Source organism: Otolemur garnettii, unplaced genomic scaffold, assembly GCF_000181295.1.
Source record: "Otolemur garnettii isolate 467f Iridium unplaced genomic scaffold, OtoGar3 scaffold00011, whole genome shotgun sequence".
Lineage (NCBI taxonomy): Eukaryota > Metazoa > Chordata > Mammalia > Primates > Galagidae > Otolemur > Otolemur garnettii.
In genome coordinates this window covers 8,176,556-8,190,004 of record NW_003852406.1, presented here as the reverse complement: position 1 = coordinate 8,190,004, position 13,449 = coordinate 8,176,556, and the positions used below count along the sequence as shown (strand labels likewise).

Genomic DNA, 13,449 nt, shown 5'->3' with positions numbered 1-13,449 from the left:
AGGGTGCCAGCCACATGCACTAGAGGCAGCTGGTTCAAACCTGGCCCAGGCTTGCTAAGCAACAATGACAACTACAATAAAAAAATTGCTGGGTGTTGTGGTGGGCGCCTGTAGTCCCTGCTACTTGGGAGGCTGAGGCAGGAGAATCACTTAAGCCCAAGGGTTGATGTTGCTGTGAGCTGTGATGCCATAGCACTCTACCAAGGGTGAATAATGAGATTCTATCTCAAAAAAAATTTTTTTAAAAAGAAAGAAAGAAAAAAATATTCATATCAAACAGCCATTTAATATGAACCAAAACCTTTTGAGTCCTAGAATTTTAATTCTGAGTATTAGAAATCAGGTTGAGTAATGAAATACAAATGTATACCTCTGTTTTTTGATAATTCATTTTATAAAATGTTTGAAAATACCTCTATTTTAAAATATAAGGAGACAAACTTACCTGTGATAGAGGCATAGTGTTTCTGTAAATATAGAGAGGTGCTAGCTTTGTCACGGAAATATCCATATTTCTGTAAGTTCTTGGTTCATCTTTCTGTGATATTGGATGTTCTCCTTAACACCTTTATACCAGCTTAAAATGGGAATAAAATATACCAAGTAGAGTTTTGTGATAGATCTGATAATAGGTCTAAAAGACACTTTCTATAGGATAGTCAAATGCTAGTCTTCCTATCTTTCTATCTAGAAAGCACAGAGATTTTCTAAGTTGCAGAAAAATTTCTTCTTGTGGTTTTAATTTTGTCAAAACTAATGGAAATGAAAAGTCAGTATTTTAGGACATCTTTTAATGTAGTTGAGTATTAAATATTAAAATGTATTTACCAGTTTCTAAAATATTTATTCAAATGTCTTAAATACGTTTAGAGAGTTTCATAAATTTCACTTTTGTTTTTTATTTCAAATTAATGTGGGGGTACATTAAGATTAGATTCCATAGCTTGCATTTGTAAGGTTAAAGTCTGATTTGTAGGTATATTCCACATCTAGACAGTGTGTCATTTACCCGTGCAATGTACCCTTTGGGTGGGAATTTACCCAACCCTTTTCCCCCTCACCCCTTACCCCACTTGAAATTTCATTGAGTTTTTCCCTCATGTGGAAAAATACACAAATATTAGACTATATTGAGTATAATATACTCAATAATATACTCAATATAGTCTAATATACATGAGTATAAACTGTTAATCTACTAGTTCCAATTTAGTACTGAGTACATGTGATTTTTTTTTCCATTCTTGTGATACTTCATGAATTTTACATTTTATTTTTGGATGTCTAAATGTTGGGATTCACTCTATGATTATTATTATTATTATTTTTGCAGTTTTTGGCCGGGGCCGGCTTTCAACCTGCCACCTCCAGTATATGGGGCCAGCACCCTTCTCCTTTGAGCCACAGGCACTGCCCTATTATTATTATTTTTTGAGACAGAGTCTCACTGTATCTGGGTAGAGTGCCGTGGCGTAACAATTCACAGCAATCTCAAACTCTTGGGCTCAAGCGAGCCTCTTACCTCAGCCTCCTAAGTACCTGGGACTGTAGGCGCCTACCACAATGCCCAGCTATTTTTTTGTTGTAGTTGTCATTGTTATTTAGTAGGCCCAGGCCAGGTTTGAACCGTCAGCCTGGGTATATGTGGCTGGCACCCTAACCACTGAGGTACAGGTGCTGCCACTCTAGGATTATTTTTATTCTTTAATTTCATTTATTTCACACATCTATTAAGGATGATTGTTTCCACTTATGAAATATTGAATTTTTGTGTTTACTATTATATAGAGAGGTATAATGTTACTTTTGAGTGGTTTTTTTGCCCCAAGCAAGTATTCTGTAGTTAAATGCCATCATAAACTTTAAATTTATCTATGTTATTAACTTACTGAACATTTTCTAAAGGATATCAGTTAAAATGTATAATAATCATTTATTTCCTCAGTGAACACTGAAAAAGTCCTTTTAATGTATGTGCCTGTTTCCGGACTTCAGTTCTAGTGTTGTGATAGTTCATGACCACCAGTAGAGGGAGCCCCTCCTCATCTTTCTTGGTGAATTTAGCTCTAAATTTAGAAAATGCAGATTTGTAGAAAGGACACACTTGAACAACACATGGATATATAAAATTTCAAAGGCACTAAAGAATGACAATTGTAATTTTCCTGAACTTTGATGCTTTGATGGAGAAAAAGAATCTCACTTTGATTTCCATGCTTTTAAGTAAGTAACTCTCAAGTATAACTGAGGGTAGCTTACTTTTAAAAATTCTCAAAAATGATCCATCAAGCCACCCAACACTTTTAAAACCAAGAACTATTTGGTCATGTAAGGAGGAAGAGGTGGTGGTAGTGTTATTGTTTGAAATTATAAATAATGGGTAGTCTCATTGGCAATATCATCAACCAAGGTAAGTTGCTGAGTCATTGTACAGTGTAGAGAAAGAAAAATTTAACTTTACTTAGACCTTTTATGTATTCAGAAGGTTATCAAACCAAAATCTAGAAAGGCTCCATCCAGAACCTTTGCTCAGATCTAGAGGTGTGCCCCCTAATTATTACATATTGGTTTCTTTATAGACCCCAGAAGAAAATACCACGTGAGGCTGCTGGCCTACAACAACATAGAGGATGGCTACCAGGCAGATCAGACCGTCAGCACCCCGGGATGTGTGTGTAAGTGAGGTTCACAGGAGTTTATTCCACGGTGGCTCACACTCCTTTTTCTCCTCCTCTTTTAAATTTCAGTCTCTTTAGTACTTGAAAGCCTTGGTGGTTTTCACTTTATATCCTCCGTGCTGCCTAGCACAGTATCTTGAACACATAGGTATTCGGTATGTATTTAAGTGAAGTGTATTAAATTCATAAGCACCTATTTTAATATTGTATGCAAAAGACCATTTGAAATTTAACTGGGGGAAATAACCGCTGAATACCTATACACTCGTTTTCCTTTATCTGTTTTCACCTTGAGGCCAATTGCTTACAATTGCCATTCATCTTTACTACTGGTAAAGAGGATGTTCTAGCCTTAACTCTACTGCTGGCTTTCTGCATGTCTTTGGCTAATTAATCATTTGGCTTCTCTGTGCTTCTGTTTTCCAACATGTTAGATGTTAATAGTACATTCATGTTCATAATGCATTTGGTCAGCAACAGACCAAACATATAATGCTGGCCCCATAAGATTATAATGGGGCTGAAAAAATCCCATCACCTAGTGACATTGCTGCTGTCATAACCTCCTAGAGCAACAACACAATACCTTTTCTATGTTTAGATACACCGAAATTTACCCTTCTGTTATAGTTGCCTACAGTATTTAGTACAGTAACAGTGCTGTTCAGGCTTGCAGCCCAGGAGCAATGGACTGCACCCTGTAGCCTAGGTGTGTAGGCTATACCATCTAGGTTTGTATGATTGTACTTCATGATGTTCACACAATGACAAACTTGCCTCCTGATACATGTCCTGGAATGTATCCCCGTTGTTAAGTGACTTGTGACTATATTTGACTCCTTATCTAACTCATGGAGAGTTTAGGTTTGGATGTTATATTTCTAGACCATTATGAATCTCTGGTGGAAGAAAAACTTAAAATCTGCTTGGAGGGTAGGGTGTTATGATTTTATCATTTTACCACTTTTTGCATTAAATGTTATGTTGTGCAGTAAATTAAACTACCTTTTTCAATAGCTGTTCGTGATCGCATGGTTCCCCCTCCACCACCGCCCCATCATCTCTATGCGAAGGCTAACACCTCATCTTCCATCTTCCTGCACTGGAGGAGGCCTGCGTTCACCACCGCACAACTCATTAACTACACCATCCGCTGTAACCCTGTCGGCCTGCAGAATGCTTCTTTGGTTCTGTACCTTCAAACGTATGTAGCCTCATTAATGGTCATTTTCTTTGCCTTTCTCCTTATTACTACTTACTTATCATCTTGGGCCCAGTGTAGGCTTCAGCAATATGCATTTGTTTCAGACTGCCTGTTAGTAAAAGAGGTTTGCATCTGTACTATATTCAGTTCTGAAAGCTGTACTTTTTGACATTTAAATTACATAAGCAATTTTTAAAAAATTTTCCCAGCTTCACACAACAAGATTAGACAAGAAGCTATTACTGTTTTCAAGTGGCTAAACTTAGCAAACAGAAGACCACTCTGGCATCAAAAAGTACGGCTAGTTGGGTGGCACCTATGGCTCAAAGGAGTAGGGCGCCGGCAACATATGCCAGAGGTGGTGGGTTCAAACCCAGCCCTGGCCAAAAACTTCAAAAAAAAAAAAAATAGAGCTAATTATCATGTCGTTTTCTAGGTTAGAGTTAGAAAGATGCCCAAAGCTATGCTTTCAAGGAATGATTTGACTTCCATTTTTCAGAAGAAATCCCTTTGTTTTGGGACATTTCCATACTGTTAATTTTTTAGTTTCCTCTCAGTGGCAACTTACAGGCTAATAGGATAATATTAAATGTGGTGTTTTAATAATCAGGTTAGATTCTCTTTTTATTTCAAAATATTGAGGAGGTACCAATGTTTTTGTTACATGGATTGCTTTTTTAGTCTAAAACATTTTTTTAGGAAAATGAGGAGCTAACGAATACTATTATGCCCTGCCTGTTGGTTGGAAATACTGACAATCATCAGAAACAATGTGCTACTGGCATTGACAAGTTTAATGCTTGTTATTGTAGATCCGAAACTCACATGTTGGTTCAAGGTCTAGAGCCAAACACCAAATACGAATTTGCTGTTCGATTACACGTGGATCAGCTTTCCAGCCCCTGGAGCCCTGTCGTCTACCACTCCACACTTCCAGAAGGTAAAGAAAGCAGCACTCCTAAGGGTTTTATCTTTAAAAAGAATTTTTAAAGAAATGCTTAAAAATTTATACCTGTCACTTTGAAGAGGATGCTACATTGGTTGCCGTTGCCACGTATTAGTTGATGTGTTTTGTTTCTTTTGGAATTTATTACCCTTTATTATATTTATTTTTTTTTCTTCTGAAGGTATATATTACACAAGCAAACAGGCTTACATGTAGTGGTTTTTTTTGGGAAGTCTTTTTCAATCAGGTGTGCTACAACTAAATAATTTAAAGTGAAAATAAGTGGATGTGCATTTTTAATGAACTCATTTTTACATGAGCGGAAGCTTGATGCAAGCTGATTGAGCAGCAATTCAGTAGCTTACCTATGGCTACATGTTTTTTGTCTCTACGAGGGTAAAGGACTAGAAAATCTATAAGGATCGTTCCTTCCCTGTTTAATTATACTGAGAGAAAGCAGGAGACATTTATGCCGGTGAATATAGAGCTGCTTTGCTATGGTTTTGGCAATATTCTATATGAGATGTGGTGCCAAAAACCAGGTCTTCGTGCTTTTAGCTCATATCAAACATGGAGTCAATTAAAATGCTAAGATTTTACTCCTTTTCACAGATATAAAGTATTTGACTTAAGTTTGACCTATAAACTCATTAATTAACAACTTTTCTGGGAATAACCAAAAGTTTTGGTCTCAGAAGCATTTTCTTCAGTGGTCTCCTAGATCAAGTTAAGTAAATGTTCTATACATTTTAGTTAGAGCTATAATTCAGATTCAGTACTTATGAGGTGAAATTGAGTATCTAAAGGACGGTGCTACTGGTGGAACTGTAAACCTTTCTAGGTAGCAATTTAGCAAAGTATTTTAGGAGCCTTTCATTTTTAAATGCTATCCCTTTAACTTAGAAATTCTCAGCCTAGGAATATACCATATTCTTTATGTATTTGTATGTTTTCAATATTACAAAAATGAAATTAACTTTCAGGAAAAGAATAATTTTTTTTTGGAAACGAAGTCTTATTCTGTTGCCCAGGCTTAGAATGCCATGACGTTATCCTAGCTCAAGCAACCTCAAACTCCTGGGTTTTGTTTTGAGTCTCACTACATCGCCCTTGATAGAGTGCCATGGTGTCATGGCTCACAGCAACTTCAAACTCTTGGGCTGAAGAGATTCTCTTGCCTCAGCTTCCCAAGTATCTGGGACTACAGGCGCCCGCCACAACACCAAGCTATTTTTGTTATTATTGTTGTTGTTAGCTGGCCCGGGCTGGATTCTAACCTGCCACCTTCGGTCTGTGTGGCTGGCTCTGTAACCACTGTGCTACAGATGCCAAGCCTCAAGCTCCTGGGTTTAAATGATATTCCTACCTTAGCCTCAAGTAGCTGGGACTACAAGTGCCTGCCACAATGGCCAGCTAGTTTTTCTATTTTTTAAGTAGAGGCAGGGTCTTGCTTTTACTCAGGCTGATCTTGAACTCCTGCCTCAGCCTTCCAGAGTACTAAGTTTACAGGTATAAACCACCACACCTGGCTAAAAATAGTACTATAGTACTTTACTATTATTACTACTTATCTTTAAAAGTTACAATTTTGAGATTTTTATAATGGTGGTTTCTAGTTTTCCAGACTTAGTTTTTCTCAGCCTGTCAACCAGTTATTTGAGTGTTTATGAACCATTTTATTGCAGTAATACAATTTGTTTTACATGTTTGCACAGCACCAGCAGGCCCACCAGTTGGAGTAAAAGTGACACTGATAGAGGATGATACTGCTCTGGTTTCCTGGAAACCCCCAGATGGCCCAGAGACAGTTGTGACACGCTATACTATCCTCTATGCATCCAGGAAGGCCTGGATTGCGGGAGAGTGGCAGGTCCTACATCGAGAAGGTAAATATGATCATAAATTACCAAGGAGGATGAAAAGTAAGATTATTAATGTTGCAGAAACAAAGGGAAAAAGGAATTTAGAGTTTGCGTTGAATTTCTATTTTTATGTATGAAGTAATAAATAAATATTTTGGTTTTATTCAAAGAACAATTCATGTTCCTGAAAGATCATTCTTACTGTTGTGAATAGAAGAGGTTTTGTTGAGGACAAGTGGAGGGAAGAGTAATGCAAAAGAGACTCACTTGGAAATAATTGAGGAAATAAATCATCTCCAGGAAAGAGATGATGAGCCTGAACTAGAATGGTCAGGATTAAGATGGAAAGGAAAGAATATTTGAAAGATATGAAGGAGTTAAAATAGACAGGACTTGGTAGCATGGATATTAGGAGGAAGGAAGGGAGAATTGTTATGCATAATTATTAGGTTTCTGGTGGTGGTGTGTCCTGCATGGGAGTAGGAATCACTGGGAGAAGATATAGCTTAAAGGAGAAAGCCTTTTTACTGCTGCTAAAATGATCCACTTGAAATATATTGACCATATATGAGTCAGTTTAATTTTTTTTTTTTTTTTTTTTTGAGACAGAGTCTTGCTCTGTTGCCCAGGCCAGAATATAGTGATGTGATCATAGCTCAGTACAACCTCAGACTCCTGAGCTCAGGTGATCGTACTGCCTCAGCATCCCAAATAGCTGGGACTACAGGACCATACCACTGTGCCCAGCTAATTTTTTAATGTTTTGTAGAGGGAGGGTCTTGCTGTTTCCCAGGCTGATCTCAAATTCCTGGGGTCAGGCAATCCTCCCACCTAGGCCTTCCAAAGTGTTGGGATTACAGGCATGAGCCACTGTGCCCAGTATCCCTACTCCCCCAAATTTAATTTTGTTAACAATTATATGTAGAGAGACAGAGTCTCACTTTATCACCCTTGGTAGAGTGCCATGGCATCATAGCTCACAAAAATCTCAAACTCTTGGGCTCAATGGATTCTCTTGCCTCAGCCTCTCAAGTAGCTGGGACTACCTGTGCCTGCCATAACACCTGGCTATGTTTAGAGACACGGTCTCACAATGGCTCAAGCTGGTCTCCAAACTGTGAGCTCAGGCAATCCACCCACCTTGGCCTCCCAGAGTGCTAGCATTACAGGCGTGAGCCAGTGCACCCAGCCTACCGATATTTTTTTTTAGCTGAGAAAAACTAAATTATAAAATTCTTAACATTCTTATTGCATGCTTTTGTCATATCCTTCTCTAAATCTTGATTAGTCCCATGGCCAGTTTTTAGGTGGGCCATTATATAAATATGAAATTCCATTGTCTTGTCACTTCCTTGATTGAGACATACATGATGGGAAAAGAATAGTTTGTCGAGCAACAAAAAGCTTTGTTAAAGAAGGATTTCATGAAGGAAATTTGTTGACCATCTACATTTTCTAAACACTATGCAGTACTAGGTACTTACATACATTTTATCTTTCAGGAGGAATATTTACCCAATTAAGAAGATAAACTTTTTCCTACTCCTTCACTTTACTATTCTAAAGAAAAAAGATAAACTTGAAAGGCGATGTATGTGCATGTAATATAAAACACTAGGCAGTTGTAAAATAAGCAAGTGATAACTTTAGCTGGAGTTTTGATAGTTGTTCTGCATATTTTTCATTAAGCAGAAGCCCAAATAAGAAATGATTTTCTGGTCACAAAAGAGATGTGATAGTAATAAATACTTGGCAGCAATACGATTTTATATTTATGTTAATTATCTGTTACTGCATAACAAACTACTTTAAAACTTAAAACAATTACTTTATTTTCTCATCATTCCTTGAGTGAGCAATTTGGACTGAAATCAGGTTGGCAATTCTTCTGTTGATCTCTCATGAGGCTGCAGCCATCTTACAGTTTTGATAGGGTCTGAGTAGTTTAAAAATAGCAAGACAGTGTTCCAGAATCAGGAAGAGGGGTTGGAAGCCCCATGTACACAGCTTTCCAGCCTCTGCTTGCACCACCTGTGCTAGCATCTGATTGGGCACAGCAAGTCACATGGCCAACCCCTTAGAAAATCACATACAACATCATCTACCCAAGGTTGTGGATAGATGGAGGTGTAATTCACTGGGGGCTTAAGTTACATTCTACCACAATATTCTTAAAACGCATAATTCACTGTCAGTTCTTCAGTTCCCAAATGATTTATGGACACAGTGCTTAACCAAATACAACCAACTTGATTTAATGAGTTATTATAAGCATTAATAAAGACTCTCGATAGCCTGGATACATACATTTTAGTTTTTCATTTGTACCTGCCTTAAAAGAAGCAATATATATATTTTGTTTTGACTCCTTTTAAATATATTCATTCCTCATTTTGAGATGGAGCTCAGAAAATAACATTTTGCCATATTGACAGCTAAGTAGTGACATGGGTTACAGCTGCATGTTTTTACATCTGCATAAGCCTTTCTAACTATACTGTAGTGCACGGGGCGGCAGGAGGGGAATCTATATGTTTCCTGGTGCAATTTTAAGAGCCATTCTACATGAACAGCTTTTGTCATTTGTTAAATGTAGAGAATTTTTCTCATAGCTAATGCCAGCAATGTATAGAGAACAAATAAACAAGTAAAAGGCCACTGGGTTTTTATGAGAGAGAAAAATCCAGAGTTTGACTCACGTTTAAACAAAAAGAAGGAATATAACATGGCATTTAAATGAAAACTAAAATATAAAATTGTCTTTTATGTCTAATCATGGCAACTTTTGGAAGGGTACTATAGAAAAAGATGGAGGAAAAAGAGGAAATGTTGATTTCTCTTTCCCATGTGCCTGTTAATCTTCTATCTATATTAGGTTTTTACATATTTTCACAAATTTAATCCCAACTTGAACAAGACTTTTTTTTTTTCATGAATCAAAACATTTAAAAATGTTCCTGGTGAGCATGTGATATTTATGGCTAAAATGGTACACGGTAGGATGGTTGAGCAGAGTTGTGATATGAAATTATACTTGTGTGTAATTTAAAGTGGAGCAGAAATTACAGTCTTTACCTTCCTGGTGTGCAGTAAATCAACACAATCTACTCAATTATTTTCAAATCTAAAAGGCACTGGAGGAAATTATGCTCTACCCCAGCAATTCCTCAACTCTGTTCTTTATAAGTTTCCTGAGATCATAAAGATGCCTCTCCTTCAAATTTTTTTCCATGAATAAATTAAGTTTGAGCAATACAACATATACCATTCTTCCTGTTAGAGATTCATGTTGGACATTAGAAGTCTTGCAATAAAGAAATCTATTTAGCTCAATATTTGCTAAATGAATTGGGCTACCAATAGTAGAAACATATTCATTTATTAAACTAATTTTTATTGAGTGATCATTACATGCCAGCCTCTATTCTAGGCACTGCAGTGCCACAGTGAATAAAACAAAGTCCCTACCCAGGTAACAAACTGGTAAATATATAACTTTTCAGGTAGTGTCATAAATGCTTTAAAGAAAGCAACAATAGAGAAAAGAAGCAAAGTGATGGGGGTAGTAAAATAAGGAAGAAATAGCATTAAGCATAGCCCTGTGGGTGTCAGGGAGAAGTGCAAAGTCCCTGAGGCAGAAGTGTGGTTGGCACATTAAAAGAACAACAAGAAGATAGATTTTATTCTGAGGTAGAAGACATTGGAGACTAAGAAGTATGGCTCTGGCAACCCCTAAAAATGGATTATAAGAAGGTAAGAGTGAAAGCTAGTACACCATTTAATAGGCAGGTATCCATGAGAGGTCAGAATGAGAGTTGATGAGGGTTTGGGGTGGTAATGTGATAATGGTGATGGTACTCAGTTATTGGAACATAATTTAGTAACAGCTTATTGGATTTGTTTATAAATTAATGTGTAATGTAAGAAAAAAGGTAAGCAAAATCGTGGGGGAAATCAGTGGTTTGATTTTGAACATGGTAAATTGGAGATGTCTTTTTCAAGTAAAGAGGCTGATTAAGCTATGGGAGGCTTAAGATCACGGAAGAGGTAAGGACTAGAAATATAACTTAGTTATCAGTGTGTAGGTGATATTTAAGCCTATAGAATGGGGGCTAGGGGGTGAATCACTTAATTCATGTGAACAGAAGAGAGAAAGGTCTGATACTGGTACCATAAAGCACTGGTCCAACTCCCAGATCTATCACAAATGTCATATATTTTTAACAAGTTGAGCGAATTCAGGTAGTATTTCATAAATGCTTTAAAGAAAGCTACAACAGAGAAAAGAAGCAAAGTGATGGAGGTAGTAAAATAAGTTCTCTTGGAAGAAATAACATTAAGTACAGGCCTGTACTATACTTGAACTTTAACAAGTTCAAAGAATTGGGCGGCACCTGTGGCTCAAAGGAGTAGGGCGCCAGCTCCATATACCAGAGATGGCAGGTTCAAACCCAGCCCTGGCCAAAAAAACTGCAAAAAAAAACAAGTTCAAAGAATTATCTTTGTATTGAATTAGCTTTGTATTAATACAAAGCATGCTGCTAGCCACCTCGAGGTGTTCACCTATGAAAAAAAGGTTTCTGTCCTCCAGAAGAGGAAGAGAAGACAGAGATGAGGAAGAAAACTTAACTTTTATTGAGTGTATCACTTGTGTCAGACACTTGCCATTGATAACTTATTTAATCCTTATAATTGTGTGAAGTGTGAATTGCCGCCATACACAGGTAGGGTTCTATAGCATGCTCCAGGTTACCGATTACTTAGTAGTATGTCAAGATTTGATCAACATTGATCCAACATTATTATGAAATTGCTTCCAAAATTCCTAGTCTCGCTAAAGGTTTCAAACACATGTAAAAGGCAGGACTCTGAAATAACCACACTAATTGAGATTGAGATGGTCTACTGAGAGAATATAGATAGATCATTTTAATATTTGGGAGATACTTTGAATGTGCTCATAGGGAACCAAAAAGTTATAGTTTCCTTTTTTCCCTAAATGAAGACACTTTTTGTGGGGGAGGGTGAGCGCAGGCACGCACATATGCTGATCCCCCTGCACAGCTTACATTAAGTGTAAAGACTCGGTTTCTGGTAGTGATTGGATTTTGTGAATTTTTGTGAATGTATTTATAAATATCAAATGTATTCTCTGATAAAATGAAAACTGAACTTACCTATATCTCTATTTGTGAGGAAATTGAAATAGTCTTCTCCTAACTAATTGTAACATATCACAATACATCTTTGTTTTTTAATTCCTCTGCCTAAGGACAAGCTGACAGTGGAAAGACTCTTCCTGATTCTAAATAGGGATTACTTTGTTTATTGAACAGTTGTGTACTCAAATAGCTCACACCTTCTTCAGGCCAAGCTGTAACCAGAGAACATGAAAACAAGTTGTGTTCTGGCTCTTGCTGCTGGAGGTTTGGCTGCCCCACCCCATGTGACTTGCAGAGGTGGCTTGTGTGTCCTGACCTCAGCTCTAAGATCACCCCACATTTCACTTGCGTAATGAAGTACATTCTAGCAAGTGTCCTTTAGTACCCAGCACTGGCTGGGAGGTGATTGCTATATACTATTGTAAACTCTTTGAAGTTAATAAAAGGTTCCTCTGTGTCAGAAAAACATAAGATGAAATGAGTGCGAGAAAGCTAGGATTCCCTGTGCATATTTACCCATAAGTGTGATGCCTGAATGACTTTCTGATTATTTTTCTGTTATATCTGCTTTCTTAGCATTAGCATTAGCTCCTGGGGTGGGAGTCCTTTTGTAAGATAAATACTTCAGTGCTGGTAGAGCAGAAACACCCCTCAAGAAACAGCAGTATACAAAGAGGTCTCCTCCTTACCAGTCACCCAACAGAGAAAATACCTTCAGATCAGCGGTTCTCAACCTGTGGGTCAAGACCCCCAGGAACTAGATTAAAGGGCCGCAGCATTAGGAAGGTTGAGAACCATTGCTTTAGATACTAGATATCATAATTCAAATGATGATTTCTTATGGAGAGAAAATCTTAGGTAGATTGCTGGTGGTAATTTTAATAGTTAATCTGAGACCTGAGTCTTCAGTGCTCTGAAGTTGCTATATAACTTCGCATTTTCTTTCCTGTTTACCTTAAAAAAAAAAATCGGAGCTAATAATTAGGCCAGTGAAAAGTATACACATGCTTTCAAAAATAATCATTGTGTTGTTTCTCATTTAAGAAGGAAGCATACGATTACCTACCACAGATATTACCAATAGTGATGTTCAAACATGTCTAATTTTTTAAAAAATCTCTCACATTAGATTTTTAAAAGGCAAATTATAGTTACTGAATTTGGATTCATTATATCATTTTCTCCTTGTATGTTTGAAATGTTCTATAATAAAATATTTTTAATATCATTTGTATTATATCTATATAAAGGGTAAAACATTTTTTTTTTGGAGACAGAGTTTCACTTATTAACCCTCAGTAGAGTGCTATGGTGTCACAGCTCACAGCAACCTCCAACTCCTTGGGCTTAGGTGATTCTCCTGCCTCAGCCTCTTATGTAGCCGGGACTACAGGCGCCTGCCACAATGCCGGGCCATTTTTTTGTTGCAGTTTGGCTGGGGCTGGGTTTGAACCTGCCACCCACCCTTGGCATATAGGGCTGGTGCCCTACACATTGAGCCACAGGTGCCACCCAGGGTAAAACATTTTTTATACATATGTGTGTGCATATATATATTTCTTTCTTTCTTTCTTTCTTTTTTTTTTTTTTTTTTGAG

At 37.3% G+C, this 13,449-nt stretch overlaps 1 protein-coding gene across 1 annotated transcript in view; it reads left to right on the top strand.

The window, feature by feature from the left end:
• The window catches only part of PRTG (protogenin), a 144,545-nt gene that overhangs the window by 119,081 nt on the left and 12,015 nt on the right, over window positions 1-13,449 (top strand). The window contains exons 9-12 of the mRNA XM_012801789.1: window positions 2,580-2,675; window positions 3,696-3,882; window positions 4,695-4,822; window positions 6,544-6,714. Of these exons, the coding sequence (XP_012657243.1) occupies window positions 2,580-2,675; window positions 3,696-3,882; window positions 4,695-4,822; window positions 6,544-6,714 (582 nt within the window). The remainder of the gene's footprint in view (window positions 1-2,579; window positions 2,676-3,695; window positions 3,883-4,694; window positions 4,823-6,543; window positions 6,715-13,449) is intronic.